Genomic DNA, 21,807 nt, shown 5'->3' with positions numbered 1-21,807 from the left:
TGGTGCCCCGGTGAGTGAATCATCTCCACCACTGCAATGCAGAATGATGTTTCAAAAGCAGCTCCAGAGATGGATTGTGGATTGGCTTTTTTTTCATATTTAGACTTCCTTCCATTTAAACATGAAAGGCTTTTTTTTCCCCTCAACATTACTGTGAAGAACTACTGATTTTATAGAACAGAAGAACACCAGCACTGCTTTGTAACAGGTTTAATTTACATTTTACTTCCAAAAAAGGAATACATACATTGAGGGACATAAATGGCAAGGGAGAAGAGGGTGGGCGCAAGTTTCCAAACAACGGTTTCTAAGATGGCATCTACAGGTAAGATATCCAATGTTAACAGCAGTTTGTCAACTTCCCTGGCATGATGCTGCCACATAGCATGACTGAAATGGGTTTTTATTACAGTAACATCTGTAAATGTGAGATCCAATTGAGAACAGTAACTTATCATACAGCTTAGGTGTAAAATACACAGTAATTTAAATTCTCTTGGTTTAACCTTTTGTTTTTCCTCAATATGTTTAATGATGATGCAGTGAATGTGGAGAGAGAGAGAAAGAGAGAAGTTATACCTAACACTAGAATAATTCAATTTGTATGTTATACATGTACAGCAACTAACTGCTTTACAAAAAGCAAAATAATACAATATATCGTCACATGTATTTACAGTGTAGTAAATATACCTTTCTGTCAAATTTTACACAAAAATATTTACAGAGGTGAAGCGTACAGCTTAAAAAGAAAAGTGTGGCCAACGCTCAAAAGTGACTTCATGTAGCAAAAAATTGGTTTTGCATAACATTGAGTAAGACGTGCCTAATTTTAGGTCGTTACACTTTACAGACGAAATGTTGGACTGCGGATAGGAATAGTGCAAGTCTACAACTATACACACAGCTCATTCACTTGCCCTCCAACATCCCCCCAAAAAAACACCCCCCCCCCCAAAAAAAACAAAAAACAAAAAACAAATGAAAATTAAAATTAAAACAAAAAAGGCTGTGACTTTCCTCATGCTTGCTGCTCTTAACCCTGGCACTCTACTTGTGAGCACGCTACCTGTTAGCCGCATCAAGTTCTCCAGAGTAAAGGAGTGACAGATCTTGCCCGTCGGACCAACTTGATGCAGCGGCAAATTTCCTATTCTGGTCTTTAATCTGATGTACTGTCCCCGTTAAAGAATTTTACTGATGAATTGGCACCAAAGTAGTCCAAATTGATTTACCTCATAATTATCAAACCAAAAAATGGGATGCACTGGAGCTGTGAAAAAGGATGGTCCACTAGGCCACTGAGTGAACTAGTACTCACACAGCACAAATGTATTCGGTTTCAGTATTGTTATTTAGCGATATTTGTTCAATTATGTCTTGTTAAAACCTTCATGTACTGAAATGTGACTCACTGAATACCTTAAATTAAATTCTTACTGAAGATCTACATTCCTTTTTTGAAACAAGATGTAATACAAGCTATGGTGAGAACTAAATGTCACCCATGCCAAAGTCATTTTTAATCCCAAAATATTTTTAGGTTTAGGCTGTGAAGTTTTTTGAAGCCGCGATTTATACTTTGTAAGCATATGGTCTTTAAAGAACTAATTCTGCTGGCACACACAACAATGTTGCTGGAAGATAAACTGCAGCAAACACAAAAATTTAAATCCAGTCATGGAACCAGGGTGACAAAATAATATTCTGAACTGCCTATTTTTTTAGAGCTGTTCAGGCCCCTTTCAAACACTGACACTAACCCTGACCTTGAGAAAAGAAGAAAAAAAAAAACACGAAACAAACCAAGCCACAAGCCTTCCGACCACCCCTGAAACATGTGGGACACTGTCGATAAGAAATGTGGAAAACCAATAAAGGTCTGCAGAAGTACACTTCATGCATAACAAACGGCGTAAGCATGACAAAGTCCACAGAAAACAAACTAGCAAAAAGAAGAGAGGGGTGTATTTCAGAGCCCCAGAGAGAGAGGTGGGCTTGATCATCATCTGCAGAAGCATGGAGTAACCTCTGTGCAGGCTAAACGCTTGGGTATGGAAAGTGCCAAAACACAGCCTGGAACACACACATTTTTTATTAATTAAAATTATTCTTCAAAAACTTCTTCGTGGCTAGCATTGTTTCGTGGCTTGGTCCGCATTTTCTTAACAAGGTGAATTACACGCAACACCCCAAACCGTAAGCCTTTATGGAGTGTACTTTTCAAATCTATGAGGCTGACTATGTTTCTTCCATAAACAGTTAGCTCTCATGCCAATTGATCAGGGACCTTGTTCTTGTTCTGTATTGCAGTTCCAAGACTTTGGCTTTCTTCATACTATGCTGGGCTGGATAATACTTTGTCTGTTTGGTACCCTTGTTCTGTTTAGTTTTGAAAGCCTTTTTAGTTTTCCCTTTAGGTGATCTCTTTGAGGAGGACTACTTTAAACAGACATGCATCCTCCTGATTCAAGTATATAAAACGCATGTAAACAAAATCCACCTATGAAGCATTACTTCATTATACAGGGTTCATGTGCTCTATTGTCAGCACCTGCACACTTGATCAGAGTAATCAATATTTGAGAGTGTTTTTCTCTCATGATAATAAATCTATTTATGCATAATGTAATGGACACAAACCAGATAAAAAATACATATATATGAAATAGCACTTTTGTTGCTTGTTAAGACAACTAGATAGTTTTATGAGAAGACAAAGACTATTAACTTTACCAATGTGACCCCCCAGCTGTCTGATTCCAGCCTTACGATCCTCCCTTTTTTCTTGTATACCTCTCCCCATATTTTGTGTGCATCCAATCAGTTCTCACAACTTTCAACAGGTCTTCTGTGAACATTTAAAAGAGAAAGCCTAAAAAAAAAAGTTTTCAGAAAAAATGTGGAACTTCCAGAAAGAAACTGTGGAATTGCTCTGGGGATATAACCATGAATGCTAACCACAAACCCGAATGTCAGCGCTGCGGTCTGTGATCGGCAAGGGAGACCGCAAAACGGGTTTGCGGTTGTGACCATTTTCTCTTCCAACAGAATTTGGCACACATGTTCACACATACTCTGCGCCAGGCTGTGTCTCGGAACTGTTGACTTTTTCTTGTCATGGCGTTCGCTTCCCTGCTGTATAAGGGAAGGATCGGCCAGGCAAACTAGAGCCAAGCAGGGCCCCCCACATATTGAAATGAAACCTGCATTACAACACCAGCTGTGTCTAACACTGTGGTACCTACACAAGGCTTAGAGGAACTCAAGAGCAGAGGGTCTTACAGGGTGGAATAAGTTTTTTTTAAAAATGGTGAGTGTAAAAACCAGCAACACTTTAAGAATTAGCGGCGGTAGACAGATTTGATTTTCCTTTCGCTAGTGCAAGCTAGTCTTTGGCGCAGCGTCTCTGGGCCTGCTGCATTGATTCATGGGACTGAACCCCAGCTCACAAAGAATTGTGTACTCTCTGAGGGTCTTGAAGAGGGAAGATGGTGGGAATCTGTTTTCATACCTTCACAAATGTTGCAAACCCACTCAACCCCAACACTAGACATCTGACCCAGTCACAGAGACAGCCTCATTCCACAACAGACAACAGCACTACTGTGGTTCCCATCCTTCAAGATTTCTCGGCATTATTGTATTCGGTGGGCCTTAAAACACAACTCTTGAGGTACAGAACAGAGTTTGAAACAGCCCGATCTGCAATGAAAACCATGTCTTCTTTCAAAGTGTCAGACAAGAGCTAATCAACAGGTTACATTAACCCTCACATAACAACATTTTGATTCTCTCACGTGTTTTGGCAAGTTTGATTTAGCACGTTACAGCTGTATCCATTGTCATCTTCTAAACTGTAAACAAATTAAAATGACACCATTGTAATTATCATTAATAAAGGTGCTCTACTATTTACAAGCTTTATTTCTAGTGTCTTGCAATCAGTTTGTTTCTGAATGAATAAACGTTCTGAGAAAGTAATGAATATTCAATATCGGTAACGAATATTCAGCTATACAGGGCAATTGCTTTCAGGCAGCAGGGTATTGATTGTATATTTGCTTATGATAAGATGCTGTATATAATGCTGATTTTAACTGTATGTACATTTTATATGGTAAATAACTGTAGGAAAGCCCTGTGACTTCCTAACGGGCATAGCAAACATTTCGAAAAACATGTCGAAATCTGATGTATGGACCTTAGCTAGTTCACAGCTGTTTCTACCTGTTGCTTTTTCTTTCGAATGAAATCCAGGGAACTATTTGTAAACCAGCGATAATGTCTAAAATGCAAACAGAATTCAAGCTTACTTCAGCATACTTGATGAAACTACATCCCCTCCCATTAACTGTTCACATATTCCACTGAGTGAATTCTCTGTTCGCTACTAACTCTTCACTAGTAGCGCGGGGGGAGGACGACAGCACTTTTTTAGAGTATAATTAGCTAGTACCTTGGTCTACAGCAAGGTGTCGCCACTTCCCCAGAACTACAAACATCTGACGTTCCTGCCCAAGGCACGCAATAGATAAAGCAACCATAATACATGTGGATGTATGCGTTTTCTTGATTAATATCATCATTATTATTATCTTCAAAATATTCAAAAATTTTATCGGCTTTTGTGACCGTACATTAAAGCGATTCTCAATTATCCGGTGTCCCCTGTGTTCCTCTCTCATATTGATCCATACATACGTAATTTCCCAACTGTTGTACCTAACAGCCAAAGCAAAGCTATAACGGTAGCAATAGTTCTTTTACCCTGTCACTGGCGTGGGGCAGTGGGGTTTGGTTTGGGCTTTGCCCATCGGGCATGTGGAAGGCGGCTGTTGGTGTTGAGGGGTTTTCTTTCAGCACTTGATTACTTTGCACCCACCGTCCATCATATCAAGAGTCCTGCAAATGGTAAACGCGCCATAATGTACCCCCGCCCCCTGCCCCAGTGCACTCAAATATCATTTTCCAAACCAAACCGCTAGGCTGAAAAGGGTCTACGCCACCCGGTACCTGTGTGCTATAGAGATTTAACGGCAGGAAGCCTGAACTTTGAGTTTTACAATCCTGCCCGTTTGATCTATTTCAGCCCCGACAACTAACATCTCTCAGCTCAGGAAGAAAGTGCAGCACGTACTGGACTAACAGTCTCCTTCAACCCACATGCACTCCCAATCCACCAAAGGAACAAAACACCACGCTGTGTGGAATCAAAGAAAAGTGTGCAAATGAAAGAAATTTTCTTTTGTTAATACTTTTTGTTGCTGAAATAAAAAAGTAAAAATAAAAGAGCGAGGACTTTGAGCAATGAGAAAATGGCTTACGAATGACCACCGTCTGCAGCGGTTATAAACTCAGTGCTTTCCTTCAGCTAAAATGAGTCTTTAAAAAAATCCTGTCTATTGTATTTCATTACACAAAAGGATACCTCCTCCCAACAAAACAAAGAAAAAGGGTCTTTTCCCGTAACGCCTCAAACACTGACTGGCTTAAAAAACAAAACAAAAAACATTGATGCTGTAAATTCAGGCAGTTCTTCGATTAATGTTGATCGTCAGGCAAACTTGGCAAAGAAAAAAACGAAACGTACAAAAATTAAAGACAAGAAAAAAAAAAACGAAAATGAGGACGAACGTCGAGGAGAAACGGAGAAAAGAGGTTGCAGCATGGAGACTGGCGCGGCAGGCCGCTTGTTCGGGCTCCCTCTCTCACACGATCTTCTTGATGCTGGGCCTCTTGAAGCTGCCTGCACTGCGCTGCTTCTGCACCTGGCTGGCCGAGCCGTGCCGCGCGCGCCCGCTGTTGGTGTGGCCCGCGGTGGGGGACAGCTCCACGTTCTCCTTGTCAATTCCTGGAAGGGGGGGGGGGGGGGGGGGGGCCCAGGGCATGAGGGAAAGAGCCGGGAAGACACACTGCATGCACGCTCACTCACACAGAGACAGCGTGGTGACCGCAGCACCATTGCTATTCCCAACATAAGCAGCCATATGCTAACAGCGGTTGTTTCAAACAACTACTCGACATAGTCCATAAAGATTCTGCTCCATAATTTTAATAATAATACAATTCTTTTCTACATTGCTTGACAGTGAGTCAAGATCAACAGGTTTTATTCTTCTTGACTAAAAAAACCGTCCAAACCATTTTCCCTGTCCATACACTTTTGGAGAGAAACTCTCGTTCCTGAAGGGATCCTGTCCTAGAGCCACACTACGCATCAGCACAAAAATGAGGCAGAAGGTGGCGCGAAGTACAAGTCCAAAGAAAAACAGAGTCTTTCATTGTAAAACTCCCATCATATGCTTTCAACAGCTTTAACCACATGAACTAAATTCAGTAGCGCTCTGGCCCCCAGGCCTCAGTATCTCACTGTGGCTCAGTAATGCAGGGACACAAATATCTATTCAGACTAGACTGAACTCCTCTACTCCTCCACCACTGCCAGGGGGAATAAAACACAATGCCCTTGGGTCACAGTGCGATTCCTACACAGTGCACCAGATCAAGGATTTGTCTGTGACTTTTGCAGGCCCTGCTAAGAAGGTCTGCTACTGTGGCTGGTGAGGGTGCAGAATGAAGACGGAGCAGGGGGAGGAGTACCTGGACGGGCGAGGTGTGGCGCGAAAACGGCGGACTTAGAGCAAGGCAGAGAAGCTTCGCAGACACAGAGTGGTAAAGAAACAGGAGTGAGTGACCATGAAAACCCAAAGGAAAAGATGAAAAAACAAAAGACAAGATGATTAACACAAAGCGAAGCAAAAATTATACTGAACAGCCAAAATATAAACAAACAATGGCAACAAATGTCTAATTTTTGATGATAATACTATGGACTGAACTGAAAAATATTAATGACCTGGGGTAAAGCTAAAACTGAATAACTACATATGAAAGAAAAACAATACCTTCTTTGTTTCTGTTATTCTATCACCTTCTCAGTTTGCAGTACATAGCCCATAATATTTTCTGTATGCCACAGTCACAGTCATAATTACAAGGATAAAGCTATTACTTTATGTGGCTTCATCCCCAGAATTTAGTAGTATCAGTTCTTTGGTAAAGTAATACTAGCTAAAACAAAAACCACACCATACGAAACAGAAATATGCTATTTAAAAATGTTACTAAAATTTACAAACTATAGGCTTGGACATTACTCGCCCAGTGCAGCTCTATAGTTTTTATTTGTACCAGGCATTTTCTGGGGCACCACTTCAGAGGACCTCAAATGGGACAAAGTTGGGGATCGTCTATAAACTATACCCCGTCCAGCACACAGCAGAGATGCATGTTCACAACAAAGCAAAAGAAGAAAAGTACAACAAATGTAAATAAGCTAGGCTGAATGCATACAAATTAAAATAAATGATAATGAGGAAACAAGACACATGCAAAACATTTGGTAAAATGCTGCCGTTTCTGAGGAAGGAAATGTCTAGAACTGAGGTGTAGCCCTTCTGTTTTACTGAAGAGGAGCTGACTGAATTTTTAGTCTTGTTTAGCCATATCTCACAAATGAAAGCAACCACTGTTAATTCAAATCTAGTTAATATATTATCGGTCTTTCTGACATAGTTTGGTTTTTAGATCTGTCCGCAATCTCTCTCTTTTATTTTTAAATTGATAAAGAGCACTTGGCAAACATATTTAGTTAAGCAGTTCTTATAGAGGCCTCAAATATCTTGTGAAAGAAGAGATATACTTGCACGCATAACTTTTTTTTTTGCCATAGCCTTCTTTTCCAACTTCTAACAAGAGGGGTCCAGTGTTTAAATACCCGATGAGCTTAGAACATTTAGTTCAAAATATATGTGAATGAGACAGCAGTTCACTTTATTTATCCCTATAGTGATGAGTGGGAAAGTCTTTCAATGAGGCTTTGTAATAATCTAACACCCCCCCTCCATCTGCCACACTACAGGAAACACTAAAAGGATCTCTGGCAAGTCTCTTCAGCGAAGATGTGAACGATTTCTGTGTCCTGCCATTTTGGTCACATGTGGGTAGAATTATCCAGTTAAATTAAATGAAAGACTAGATTTTCAATGCATTACTACAAAAAGCAATTAGCATAACAGCCCTCATTCTCACGCACATACAATCTCTTGCAAATGTGTAGCTGCTTCAGGATGTGAGCTTGTGCGTATGAGAGTGCGTACGTTTTTTTGCGTGAGAAGGTGACAAGGCCATGCACAGAAGAATGAATGTTTGATTTGGTGTTCGATTTAGCGTTATGTGTGCGACAGAATGACACAGTTTCTGTGGGACACAGCTGGCTTCAGCTGAAGCGCTAACAATTAGACGTACCTACGTAAACTCAGTCTGAAATCAAAACAGTCTCACTAGATCCTCAACATCCTTGAGTTCATCAAGTCATCACGAATAGAAATGATTTTTTCCATACAATTTAAGGTTAACTTGTCCCTTTGCATGCACATTCAACAAAATCATGCTGCTGGTTTGTATTTGTGTGCATTAAGGTCTTTTGATCCTTGCTATAAGCAACAATACATACCTATAATAAATTTCCTCCCTAAGATATTTACTTTCATTTCTTAAGTTAGTCAACATGACAATATCCTGAGTTCATATTCACATTTATGTTACAATCAATGTTCTCACCTTTGCACTTAACTCATTGTGAGATTTTCACCTACAATCAGTTCAGATGAATTGCAAGAGTGCATAGGTTCAAGGCTGTAGAGACTCAAGCAAACTTTTGGTTCAGCCTCTCAAAAAACCTCAAGGAAAAGTGTTTTTACCATTTAAAACAATCATTCCATTAAAAAGCCCAGGCGCTTGTGCAGTGTGTTTGTGTGGGGCTCACCTGGGGAGTGCTGAGAGGTGGCGAGTGAGGTCATGGAGTTGGAGAGGTTGAGGTTGGCGGTGATGCTGAGCTGGCTCTGGACAGGCGGGGGGTACGGTGACGTGGGCGTCCGCAGCGACTCCTCGCTGGTCTCCTCGTCTATCCCCGGCAGGTAGGTGTCGATCAGGGCGTCCAGGAACTTCACGATCAGCTCAGCGTAGTCCGGGATCTGGGTTTGCTGCAAACAGGAGGGGGGCGGGGGGGGAGGAGGAGGAGCAGCCGTTTAGCGGAGGCTGACAAATCCCCTCTCAAACAGCAGGCAGAATGGAAACGATTCCAACACCATCCCTCTGCTAGTCGGGTGGGGGTGCAGCACTTTTAAGTTGGTTTTGTAAGAAACGAACAAACAAAAAAAATGAGAGCTATGCAATGCCTCTCATCTGTCATGAGACAACAGATGCAAGCTAACATGCAAAGTTTGTAGGGTGCCTCTCAGTCAGACTACTACCGGAGTGCTGGCTCTCCTCTCACTCAGTAAATTTTATATGTTAACAACCGAGCACTTAAAAAAAGAAAGGGGGATTTGGGGATTGCTCAGAAATCAATATGTTCTTGGCAACTGAGGGGCTCCTTCCTGGGAGTATTCTTTCTTACCAGAATAAAATTCATTCATCCTTGTGCCTCTTTGGGAAATGAATGAGAAATCAAAGTGCACATACCTTTGAGAAGGGCCCAGCAAACCTCCACAGCCCATTGAACCCAAAGCCTGGGAGAGATGGAGGAGAACCAATGAGGGGTCACAGAAATGACAGAGAGATGTTTTACTGTAATATAAACTGGAGATAAGCTTATTGTCTTAAATGGTGTGGTTTTATGATGCATGCTTGGGGTCACACAACATTTCCCTTGGTTATGTCTGAACTGGGTTAAACGGTGTCAGCAGAGTCACGTGGCATTTCCCATAGTTACATGCGTGAGTACAGTGGGTACGAGCTTCTTGTCTTAAATGGTGGCATCTTTTTTATGGTAAAGTGCCACATGGCTTTTCTCTTGGTTACGTATTTGAATAAATTGGAGGTAGCGTGGCATTTCGTGTGTGTGTGTATGTGTGTGTGTGTGTGTGTGTGCGCTCTGAGCGGGGCCGTACTCTGCAGGTAGGAGGGCTGGTACTGCGGTGGCGACTCCTCGTGGTACACCACGCTCTGCACAATGCCGTGGATGGGGTTCAGGAGGTTGGGGTCTTGGCACAGTGATAGGAGGGTATTTATCTTCGAGTCCAGCAGGTTGTGGCTGGGAAAGGAAACCAAACAGGTTCAAACCGAAGGTTCCAGACTGCATCCTGTGCCACACGCAATCGCTGCGAGGCTAAGCTGGGCCGCTCTCAGCCAACGCACGCAAAAGAGGGAGAGTGGCCAGCGCAGAGCGTTACTGTGCGCTGATCTCTTCTTTTTTACGCTGCACAAAAAAGCAGGAAACAAATCTGCCGCGCACCAAATTAAACAGCCGTTTCACTTTTTCCATGGAGTCAGAGGAAACGCAGCTCAAAGGACCTGACGCTACAGATGCTGTGGTTTTTAGGAGGAAGTAACACTAACAGCTAAAAGTGACACATCCAAAAGAAATGAAGGCATTTATTTCGAGGTAAAATCTGTCGAAGAGAACAAGAGTAAAGAACAACCATGATTAAAATCTATATGAACGAGCTCATACCCCCGGCCCCAACCCACCAATCACCACCCACCCAGCAAGAGCTACTCATTCAGTATCAAGATCCTGCTGATAAGGTATCTGCAGAGGTTCTCTGAAGCTGCTGCGGTGCACTCGGGCAGCAAGTCTCACTTCACTTCAGCTTCTCCCTTCCCTCTTTAGCTAGGAGGCGTTAGCAACGGCAGAAACTTTGATTTTTTAGATTTAGATTTTGCCGTTCCCCATGAGTCATGGAGAAAAAGTAGACCATGTACACAAAAGCTGTGCTTTATGGGTGAAAGTCAACAGGAAAAAAAGCCTCGTCAGCATGACTTACACAACTGGAAAGACCTTTGGGAAGACAACACTAGCTTCAGCTAAAAACTCATAGAGGATCCTCTGGTCGAACTCATCTGTCGTATTCTTCACCAGGGTGGCCTGAAACACAGGACAAAGCATTGTTTGCACATCCACATATCTGCTGGCCACTTTCAATCAATTATCCACACGGTTCACAAATACACAAGGAATTATATTCTGCAACACAGGGCAGACGGAATAAGCTTCTGGGATAATAATCAATGTCAGTAACTATACATATAGCACTGAGTCTTATACATGTTATGTTATGTTATCCCCATGAAAGAGATGTACTTAACATATGGACTTAATTCATTTCAAGCTGTTGAGGTCATGTGAGAATTATATGGCCACAGAGAAAGAGGTAAGTGTGGGTCACAGGTCTCACCAGGACGGTCAGCAGCAGCGCCTGGATTTTGGGGTCGGTGAGGACCTCCTCATCCAGCAGAACGTTGGACTCGGACACGGAGACCTTGCGCAGGTGGTGGTGCTGAGAGTTGGCTATTCTTTGGGTCTCTGCGGTGGGGAAGGGACACAGCAAAGAACATCAGGACGGCGTCAGGCGACGACCCCGCCACGCCACCCCTCTCCAACCACCACCCCTCTCCGGCAGCTCGCACTGGACTACGCACCTATTTCGTAATCGTTCTCCGCCACTCGCCTCATCTTGGGAGGTGTGGTGATGCCGGATTCAGCCATCTCCGGCCTCTTTGGTGCTTTTGTGTCCGAGATTAAGTGGTCAAAGCTCTTCCTCGTGCCTGGGGAGAAACCAAGAGTGGGGGATGAACACGTCAAACCAGGGAGGGGGGACTGTAATGATCCCCCAGGTATGACCTCCCAACTCTCAACATATAAAATATACAAAATACAAGGAATACTGAGAGTGCCATTCTATACAACTGCTCTGCAATCAGCTACAGAATGCACTGTCTATATCTTTATCCCATTTAATACTGCTTTTTGCAGCTACCAAATAGAACGACAAGCAAAGACCTCGCTTTCCTGCACAGTTTGTTTACATTAGATGTGTGAGAATGAAAACATCTTGATCAGTTAGTCCACAACAATATGCATGCCTACGTCCACTCTCCTCCCTTTTGGAGTACTGCATCTGATTGTGAGCAGAGAAAGACTGGTACCAGCCTAGGTAAGATACACCAAGAAGTAGAGCAAACAAAAACCCAATTGCAAAACCCAGGCAACACTGAGGCAGAGCTGTATCCAGGCTAGCACAAAGGCGGCATCAGAATGAGACCGGTAAAGTGTAGGGGATCCCAGACTTTGGCCTGTGGAGGGATGATGAAGCTGACGCTGGCACCATGGATCTTACCCAGCAGCTTCTTAGTGTTGGCCTGGGAGGGCTGGCCCATGTCCAGGCTCATGGACTTGCGCGTGCGCGGACTGATCTGTCCCACCGTGGGGTAGTGGGCCACCAGGTAGCGCTCCGAGACTTTGGGTGACGCCCAGGGCTGGCTCTCTCGCAGTGTCCTAAGGTTGAGAGGAGCAGGAGGCGCAGAGCTTGAGACAGGAAATGCACTCATTCCACTACCCAAAGCAGATTTAAGCTAAACTTACAGAAGTTGTCCCTCCAACCCAAACATACTTCCGCAGATAAATACTCTTCAAGGTTTCTCTCAGTCTGGCATTAGCTGTATGTTACTAATCCAACTGATACAAATATTTACAAAATATTATTACTAAATATTATTATTCATAGTGATAATCGTCTGTAATAAATAATTCAACATATTACTCATTGTAATAATATTTTTTAATGTTTCTGTCAAAAAAAGGTACAATTCAGCTGATAGCAGTCATGTATCAGAGCTATGCAGGACACTAAAAGCGCCTGCTGCTGTGAAATGAAACAGTCTATGGTTGCAGATTAGCAGCCACGCCCTCTGCGTTTTACCCAGCCACACATCAGCACTGCTGCGCCTGGAGCCTGCTGCTCCCGAGGGAGGGGACGCGCCCGAGAGGTGCACTGACCTGCAGCTGGGGTCGCTGGCGTGCACGGAGTACGTGTCCATGGGAACATTCTCCATGGCGACGTCGGAGAGCAGCAGCGACTTCCTGTGCTTCAGACTGCAGCGGCTGCGCACCTCCTCGGAGACCGTGAGCAGGGCTGCGCAGACGGGTTTGATCACACAGTCAGCAACACGGCACTCGCAAACTCCCGCTAGTCCGATTCAGCCAGCGGACTGGCACATTACAGTACGTGTCTCCGAGCACATTGGTGCGCAAAACAGCAGCGGGGTAAGGCATGATTTGGCTGTAGCTACAGCACCTCTGTGATATTAGTAGCAGTTCTTACAGTAATGATGTTCAAAGTACAGCAGTCCACTGCCAGGAGCTCTGAAAGGTTTCTGTCCCACTCACCTGCAAGATAGGCCACGCTCTGGGTGTTCACCTCAAACTTGTCACAGTTCAAGTGTTTCCCCACCAGAGCCAGCAGCGTGTGGAGGATCCGCACTGTCCGCGCCACCGTGGTGGGGGAGGGGTGCCTGTACCCTGGTAAGGTCAAGCAAGGGCAGTGGTGAGAGATGCTGAATGCAGTTGTATGCACTAAGCACTGAACTCAAATAGGTGCACACATGCGGTACTGAACTCAGAAAGGTGTATAATATGGGAACAAAACCGCAGTCAAGTGTATATATGCAGCAGAAAAACATCTGCGATTTGAGAGACGTGTGACATCTCAGACAGACGAAAAGTACGTGAGTGCAGCAGACCTGTAAACTACCTGCGGTACTAATGCTGCTCTGATGTCAGACATTAGCGGAACGCAGCGTAAAAGTGTAACACTGAGTTCAGATACGCATATGCACACGGGTCTAAAATTAGACACCTCTCTGTGCGCTACACTGACCACAGGAGACACACAGAACAAAAGAACAACCACACTCAAACCAGCCCGTGGAGGAGGCGTCATCAGATACCGTGACACCACAGCTACATGCGGACGGACACATCAATGACCCTCTGTGCTGGCTTCTGCATCTGACACAGATATGGTGCAGCTCTGGTTGCGTATGGCTGCCCACCTTTCAGCAGATGGCCCACTAGTGCGAAGTTGAAGTTGGAGTTGAAGTTGAGGCCCACAAAGTGATCCATCTGCTTGCAGTGCCACTCCAGCGGTTTCCTGATCTCCATGAAGACTTCCTCTGGGCTCTGTGAGGCAGAGGTGGCGGGAAAAGCAACATTACATGGCATCCCATTTATGGATTCATATCATCACTCTCCAAGCCACATGCTTCATACCTGTCATAACAGTCACAGCATAGAATGAATCTTTTATTTGGAAAGTGTGAATAAAAATACAGATGAAATAAAAGAGATGGCTGTTTGGGCTCCATTCATAAAAACAAAACAGGAAATACCACTGTGACAGGAAAAACACCAGTTGTGTTAGTGGGTGTCAGATCCATTTTCTGCTAAATAGGCTCAGCACACAGTTCTGTGTGCTTATTTAAGCCAGAGATGGTAAATCAATCCCTTTGGAACAGGTTTTTAAACAAACCAAGTTTTTTGCTCTAATTAGTTCAGTGTTTGTCAGTCTTCATAATTTTACCTTAATTTTACCTCTGTTATTCACTGTGTCAGTCAGACAACCACTTTTTTACTGTTCATGTCTCTCTGTGACTGTGTGCATGAGCGAGTAATTTTGTCTCTATTTGTATGATGTATGACTAAGTTCATTACCTTGTATCTGAAACCCAAAATGCAATCTGTCTTATCTGTCTGTGTGCGTGCATATATCGGTTAGTATGTGTCTGTGTGGGTGTGGGTGTGTGTGTGTGTGTGTGAGAGAGAGAGAGATATACTGAGCTCAGTGCGGTCACTTGCCGCTGAAAGCCTGCAGGCTGTTCAGCGAGTGTGCGTGCCTGTTTATTTGTGCATGCGTGCGAGTATGTGCATTACAGTGTGTCCGTGTCTGTGCGCACATGCTTCAGTACGAGTAGGTGAGATACTCAGCTAAGTTTGGTCAGGACCTTTTCATTGAAGGCCTGCCCTCTGTCCATTTCGTGTGTGTGAGTCTGTGTGAGTGTGTGTGTGTGTGTGTGTGTGTGTGTGTGTGTGTGTGTGAGAGAGACAGTGTGGGACAGTGGACTCGGTGTGGTCAGTACCTTGTCGTTGAAGGCCCGAAGGCTGTCCATTTCGTGTGTGAGTCTGTGTGATTGTGTGTGTGACACAGTGTGGGACAGTGGACTCGGTGAGGTCAGCACCTTGTCGTTGAAGGCCCGAAGGCTGTCCAGCGTGTGTAGGTTCTGCTCCAGCAGGGCCGTCCCGGCCGAGTACAGGTTCACCTCGTCCAGCTGCAGCACCGCCACTGCCACCCAGAACAGGGCCTTGTGCATGGGGGAGTCCTGAGGGGCCAACACCCGTCACCAACGGTCACACCCAGCGCCCGTCTCTCCCACAGGCTACTTCACACGGGTCTGCCTCACAGACTCGCCAGCTCAGTCAGATTCTGTCTTGTCTGCTTACTCACAACAGAGCTCTGTAGCATCCATAATCAACAGATGGATCTCACTTACTAAGCTTTCCAATATCACTGCTTAATATCACTGACTGATATCCCTTATGCAAACATACATGACTGAGCTACACCAACAACTCTGACCTTACTTGTGGGGGAAAAAAATAACACTCCTTTTCACAGTAATGCAACAAGTACATGTCGAAACCTGATAACAAAGGAACTTCCGAGAAACGATGAGCTGAGAAAATTACTGCAGAAGAGCAGTTTTTGTTTAATGTTTGGAATATGGAAATATTTATATGCTGAATATCCAACATTTAAACTCAATGGACTGTGTGCTTCAAAATATTCGATGAATAGATCTTCCACACCAGCACGCAGACATTGGCAGATACAGACTGATTCACACCAGCAGTGTGACAGAGTGGTTAAGGACTGTGGCTTGCAGCTTCAAGGTTTCAGTCTCACTTTTCTTTGTACGCTTCATCACAGCGCTTAGGCTTAATTGCTTTAGCGAGTATCCACTCCGTGTAAGTGCATAGCCCACAGTATGTAAGCCCTGTAAGAGCCCACCTGCTAAACAAATAACAACAGGAAGAACAGATTCCCATATTCAGACATCGATAAATAAAAACTAAAAGACACAGACAGACAGTGATAGACACAGATAGACATGGCAGTGCCCCACGGGGGAATTGAACCAGGAACCTTTGGGCTACAAGCTCTGTTCCTTACCACTACGCCACACTGCTGCCATAAAGCTGTAAAGTAGGGGGGGAGAGGTGTTCGTTCTGAACCTCAGTTGGCTCCATACCTTGTTGAGAAGAGGCTGCAGCTTAGTCAGGGCAATGACAGTGGCCTCTATTAGCACCTGGCTGTTGTAATTATCTGGGCCCTTTAAGCAGCTCTCTAGACCCTGTTGACAGAGCATAACCGTTTATTAATGAGGTGAGTGACAGAGGCAGAGCAAAAGCACCGTGGACAGAACAGGGGTGAATTAAAGATGCACACAATGCAGAATGTTTAGGGGCCGGAGTCCACCTTTTGAGGTTGCGGACTGTGGCATTAACTACGGTGTCTATGAATGCAACATAGATCTTCAAACAGGTGGCATCGGCAGCAAAAACTGAAATGAGGGCGTGCTCCGCATGATTGCTTGGTTACCAAATATATTCTGTTCCACAGACCAAGGAGCACAAGTTTTCCATGCTTTACGTCTCGGGGGGCGGAGAGCACGTCATGCTGGGCTTTTCTGAGACTATGGTGCGTGGGCCTGCGTCAGCATGCATTAGGAACCGCAGGCATGGATGTGGGAGGGGAGGTGACGGAGTGCCGGAGGTCGAGCGGAAACACACCCGGTCGATGCTGAGCAGAGGACTTGCCTTGCTGAGGATCCGGATGATCTGCTTGATCTGTCCGTGCGAGACACGCTTGCTGATGCAGCCGAACACCACCAGAGCCCTCGGCTGCAGCGACGGGTTGTACTGGAACGCAAACCTGAGGGGAGGGGAGGGGTTTAAGCGTCAATGTACAGGCAAAGGTGCAACCGCTACACTCCATAAAGGGAAGCAGGACATTGTGCATCCATCTGATAAGCTGAGTCCATATGTTACACAGAAAGACACAGCCATTAAGGCTAACTCATCCACTGAGAGTGGGTGACAGCCATTGAGGCGAGTCAACTCACTGGCAGTAGGACACCCCAACTAAAGTGGATCCCCCCATGTTTGTAGAGTGATCCACTGAGGTGTGTCCACACATGGTGGACACACTGGCTGAGTTGAGCCCACTGCTGGACCACAAAATGCCCTTTCCGCTTGAACGTCCACAGAAAATTTTGCATAAGCACATTCATCTCTGAGATGCTAACTGTCTGCGATGCTAACTGACCACATGATATGAACTAGTAATGCAGGGGCTCTTATTTTTACTTGTTACAATGCACTCGATATAGCTCCAAGGGTGTGGCTCTAGTATTATATAATATGAGGAAATTATAAATGATAAATGCACAATGTCCTTCACTGAGAAATGGTGGAACATGTGAAATGACATGTACGCACTTCTGCGCCAGCTCCGTCCACTGGTCCAGCCACTTGCACGCTGGGATGTCCCTCATGCAGGCCTGGTGGAGGAAGCCGGACATGTATTAACCATGAATGAAGTGAACATTCAGAGTATGCTTGCTAACACTATTTAGAGAAACATCAGGGAAAAAAAAAACCTTACGCTTATGTTTACATTCCTGTGTCCCATCGAGTACGTTAAGTTTCAATATAGTTTTACTACAGGCTCTGCTGCAGGCACACTTGTAAGACCCTTGTGACTTCTTGGAAAATTCTGAAGGCAGGTGTCCAATCCACAGATACATTTTCATTAGAGCAGGCAATAAAAATAGAGAGAGGAAACTAAAAGAGGAAGTGACAGAGGAAAACTAATACAAGAAGTAATGACCCAGCTACTATGGATGATAGCAAAGTGCATATAACGTGTTCCCCAATATCTTTTGCATGGGGAGCAACGCACTGTGTAACAATATACTGTGCAGTGTCTAAAGGTATGAATCTGTATTGTTTTGGGGGCAGGTCTACTAGTGTGCATTAGAGGTCCAATACCTGACTCAAACCCAAATGGACTCTACTCTATAGGTTGTGCTCAGGTCAGGTTTTTTTTAGGTTATTTATGTGTTTACATGAAATCATGAATTAAAATAGGCCGAATTTGGCAGACTCAAAAGTTCACTTAAATTACTTCATGTCTTGTGAACTACATCTGTAAATTCTCAGTCTGGAAGTTTATTCTAGTTTACACTGCAAGCTTAATCAGCTCAAGGATTAATGTGAAGGGAAGACTGGATTGGACCACCATTCACTGTTGAGATGCTGTATCATAGCTCAGTGGCTGAGTCAGCAAGGAGGTTGTCTTAAGTGCAGGCTGAGCCCTACAGCCCAGGTGCAAAGCTGGGCATATCATCCACCCACACCGCTGGAAGATACTGGTCTTTCCACCGGGCACAGGGGTGGATTGAATCAGCCAGGGTTTCGTCTTTACACTGCTCTCAGGCACCTGCGAGCTGTTCGGATGAACTCTGCAGCGTAGCACTGCCACCCACTTCACTGTGGTACACACTGTGGTTTCCAGTATGAAAAACAGCCCGTGGCTGTGTGTGACTGCAGAGGTTGTCATGATGAGACTAGCCTAATGTAATGTATGGCAATGCAAAGATACATTCAAAAAAGTATACATTTCTTCTTATGTAGCTGTGGTGTTTCTTTTCATGTTCACTCATCATTTTAATGTGGTTATCATGTTTGCTTTCTGCAGTGGATGCAGTTAACTGGTAAGCTATTTTCGGGGGCAGAATAGTTTGTGTACTGTGATTCCCCAGCAACTGTGTTTATTCTCAGACTAGGGTTTCCGGAGCCTCAGAGCAATGCATTTCGACAAGTTTTGACAAATACATATCTATATATTCATTTTTCCTTCAAAAAAATGGAGCCTAAAACTGTTTTAGGAATCTGGATTTTAGGGCTCCAAAAGTTCATATTTCATATTGCTACATTTCTGAATGAAAACTGGGCTGGATAATCACACAGGATAATGTTTGTGCATTTTAGACAATTTTGGGCTTGTGTCAGATCAGGCATCAAAATAACGTACCCGCCTGCTTGAGTTTGGGTCAGGCTGTGCATAGGTTGATTTTAGACTAAAAATTCATACCTTATCCCTGATCTAGTGAGTAAATTATTGGGAGAGGGCAATATTTATTGAAGTGTACTGATGTGTACAATGTGGGGGACAAGGCAGCTGTAATTTATGCGAGTATAGGGGCAGTTCAGAATGCATGCAGCAGTGTGAACCTGAGGGACACAACAGTGTTTAAGTCATATGTGTTACACAGGCCCGTGCACTGTGTATTGGTGTGTCCTGGCAACAATAGCCATGACGGCGCTGACCTCCATGATCTCCAGCAGAGCCTCGGTGACGGTCTCCAGTGAGGAGAGGGCGAAGGTCTCCCTCTCGTAGGAGCCCGGGGAGAAGGAGCGGTCGCGGTAGCTGGAGCGGAAGGCGATGACGGCAGCCGACTTGACCTTGCTGATGCCGAACAGCAGGTAGAACTTGGGCAGGGAGAACTCTGTCAGGCTCAGCCGCAGCACCTGCTTGGTCTCCTCTGCTCGGGGAGGGGAGGGGAGATCGGGAAAGCACGTTTCAGGAAGGGAGAGAAATAAGACGCCTGCGCTCTGTCACATCAGACAGGTAGACTGCCTGCCAACCAGCTTTCTTATCTTACTCTGCTATTCATTTCACACTTCATTCACAACCAAAACAGATGCCTTACATCATCCACAGGCATCAGCATTTCTGGAAGAGGAAGAAACACTGATGTTCTGTTGCCGTTTGCAGTGCCAATGCCCAAAAGTCTACAGCCTAAGTTGTTTTGCTGTGTGCGTGGGGTGTTAGCAGAATGAAAGCAGAATCAAAGCACAGAAGTGCAGCTATCTCACCACTGACACTCAGACTGACTCATTTTATAAAGCGCTGTTCATCTCATTTTAAAGAAACAAATGTAGGAACCATTCAGTGAGCTTTCCTACCAATGAAGCTACATAACCATTTATCCCACAAGAAATTCTGCTCTCTACTAGATCCATGCACAGCACCAGGGGGCACGGAAACGGCACCAGCGACGACAGTGCGCTCACCGCTGAAGTTGAGCTGGGAGCAGGTGCACAGGGAGTGGATGATGTTGATGACCAGGCCGTGGGTGGAGGCGCGCAGGGACAGGGGCCCGGTGGCCACCAGCAGCGTGACCACGTGGAAGAGGTAGGGCAGGTGGGTGGCCACGTCCAGCGAGTTGTTGAAGGACAGCATGAGCATGTAGCGCGCCAGGATGGCGATGTCGTCCCACATCAGGTGCTGCTCCAGCGTGGGCGTCGGCGACAGGCACGTCTTGTCGATGATCTTGCACATCCTGATGATCACCTGTAGTAATGGTTGGGACACAGGTCTGATAAAGAGGCAAAGTCTTTGCAAACACAGGTCAGCTGATTGGCCGATCCTTTCCCTGCATTCTGTAGTCTCCATAGTTTAAATCTACGTTAGGTTTGACACTATCTGAAAAATGCTGAAGCTTAACGCTTAGCCCAACATTTCAATATTTTTTTTCCCCATTTGACATTTTTAAAATTTAATTTGGCATTTTTCCTTTGAAAATTTATATATTGCACAGTGCACAATTACGTAGTTACATTTTCTGTTCCAACCAGGCACTTTACCACTCAATTCCCCAAACCACTTATCGAGTGAGTGTGAGTGGTTTAAAGACAGCTGCAAAGCTTGCTGGATTGAGGCCCTCCAGGAGCTGAGTAGCTCTGTCACAGAGGTGCACTTTTGTGAAGAGGTGAACTCTTTAAAAAGGGGCGAAGACAGGGATAGGAACCAACACTCACCTTACTAGACACCAGCTTGACGTTCCCTGACGCTAGGGCCACGGCAGTGTCGGCCATCACCTCCGCCTTGATGGACCCCAGGCCACCTGTGGCGCTGGTCTTGATGAAGCTGTCCAGCACCACGTCCAGCAGGTCTGTTATCTGAAGGGGGGATGACACAATAATCCCATCAGACCTGTCAGGGTGTTGTGTTTAAGGGTTAGGGCTAGGGATCCTCTCCTTCTGTCACGGCGATGCACCCGCCCTTGCACTTGCACTTGAGAAATATTGAAAGATGTTTTTCTCCTGCCTACATGTTTCTCCTGCTTCATGCTGCCCACAGCTAAATGTGACCCCCTCAAAGCAGCCGGGGGAAGTTTCCAGGCGCAGACAGCGAGAAGGCCTTGCCTTTAGAGTTATTTTCAGAATTACTTTCCCACTCCCTTTCATTTCCTCATTCCCCTTTCGTATTTGCAGTGAGTGAAGTCTAATGGCTCTTCACTGGCAGCCGAATGTTGCAATCAACGCCAGAGATGGAAAAGGGTCTGGGTGACGGGCTTACAGCATTCATGCTCAAAATCTACCACCACTCCAGCAGAGGATATTACACACAGATGCAAACCATCCTTCAAACAACCTATGCATCTAAGATGTGCGGTTTTAAGGACCTCACTGCTTTTTGGCTTTCTTACGAGACACTTAATGACTGTGCCATAGAGAGAAACAGGGTCAGGGGTACAGCCCTACGGTGTGCTGACCTGTCCCAGGCTGCCCCAGATCTTGGCCTGGATGGAGGGGTACATCTGCTTCTCGTTGATGGTCATGGTGATGAGCTTGTCCAGGATGGCGGTGACGCGCTGCCGCTTGGCGTCGTCGTTGTGCTTGCAGAAGCGCACCAGGTTGAGCAGCCAGGGCGTCATGTACTCCAGGCACAGGTGCTTCAGCTCGATACCTGTGGGGGAATGGGGAACGACTACTAGCGGCGTAGTGGTAAGGAGCAGGGCTCGTAACCGAAAGGTTGCTGCCTCACTTCCCCACTG

At 45.1% G+C, this 21,807-nt stretch overlaps 1 protein-coding gene across 4 annotated transcripts in view; it reads right to left on the bottom strand.

Moving 5' to 3' along the window:
• Nucleotides 1-1,013: 1,013 nt before the first annotated feature.
• Nucleotides 1,014-21,807, bottom strand: part of LOC118775757 (neurofibromin) — a 94,893-nt gene continuing 74,099 nt past the window's right edge. For 2 of the 4 annotated variants that reach the window (XM_036525830.1, XM_036525832.1), the window contains 19 exons: nucleotides 21,526-21,719; nucleotides 20,789-20,929; nucleotides 20,042-20,321; nucleotides 19,295-19,509; nucleotides 17,402-17,463; nucleotides 16,694-16,835; nucleotides 16,153-16,254; nucleotides 15,082-15,222; nucleotides 13,900-14,026; nucleotides 13,235-13,366; nucleotides 12,845-12,980; nucleotides 12,186-12,343; nucleotides 11,488-11,613; nucleotides 11,244-11,371; nucleotides 10,833-10,933; nucleotides 9,957-10,099; nucleotides 9,529-9,575; nucleotides 8,831-9,047; nucleotides 1,014-5,854 (listed from right to left, as the gene is read on the bottom strand). In XM_036525830.1, the coding sequence (XP_036381723.1) occupies nucleotides 5,712-5,854; nucleotides 8,831-9,047; nucleotides 9,529-9,575; nucleotides 9,957-10,099; nucleotides 10,833-10,933; nucleotides 11,244-11,371; nucleotides 11,488-11,613; nucleotides 12,186-12,343; nucleotides 12,845-12,980; nucleotides 13,235-13,366; nucleotides 13,900-14,026; nucleotides 15,082-15,222; nucleotides 16,153-16,254; nucleotides 16,694-16,835; nucleotides 17,402-17,463; nucleotides 19,295-19,509; nucleotides 20,042-20,321; nucleotides 20,789-20,929; nucleotides 21,526-21,719 (2,735 nt within the window). In that variant the 3' untranslated portion in view covers nucleotides 1,014-5,711. The remainder of the gene's footprint in view (nucleotides 5,855-8,830; nucleotides 9,048-9,528; nucleotides 9,576-9,956; nucleotides 10,100-10,832; nucleotides 10,934-11,243; nucleotides 11,372-11,487; nucleotides 11,614-12,185; nucleotides 12,344-12,844; nucleotides 12,981-13,234; nucleotides 13,367-13,899; nucleotides 14,027-15,081; nucleotides 15,223-16,152; nucleotides 16,255-16,693; nucleotides 16,836-17,401; nucleotides 17,464-19,294; nucleotides 19,510-20,041; nucleotides 20,322-20,788; nucleotides 20,930-21,525; nucleotides 21,720-21,807) is intronic. The other 2 variants (XM_036525831.1, XM_036525833.1) reach the window with 1 other exon arrangement.

The sequence above is a fragment of the Megalops cyprinoides genome, chromosome 3, assembly GCF_013368585.1.
Source record: "Megalops cyprinoides isolate fMegCyp1 chromosome 3, fMegCyp1.pri, whole genome shotgun sequence".
Taxonomy (NCBI): domain Eukaryota; kingdom Metazoa; phylum Chordata; class Actinopteri; order Elopiformes; family Megalopidae; genus Megalops; species Megalops cyprinoides.
Note: the sequence above shows the minus strand (reverse complement) of the source record. Positions and strands in the feature narration are given on the sequence as shown.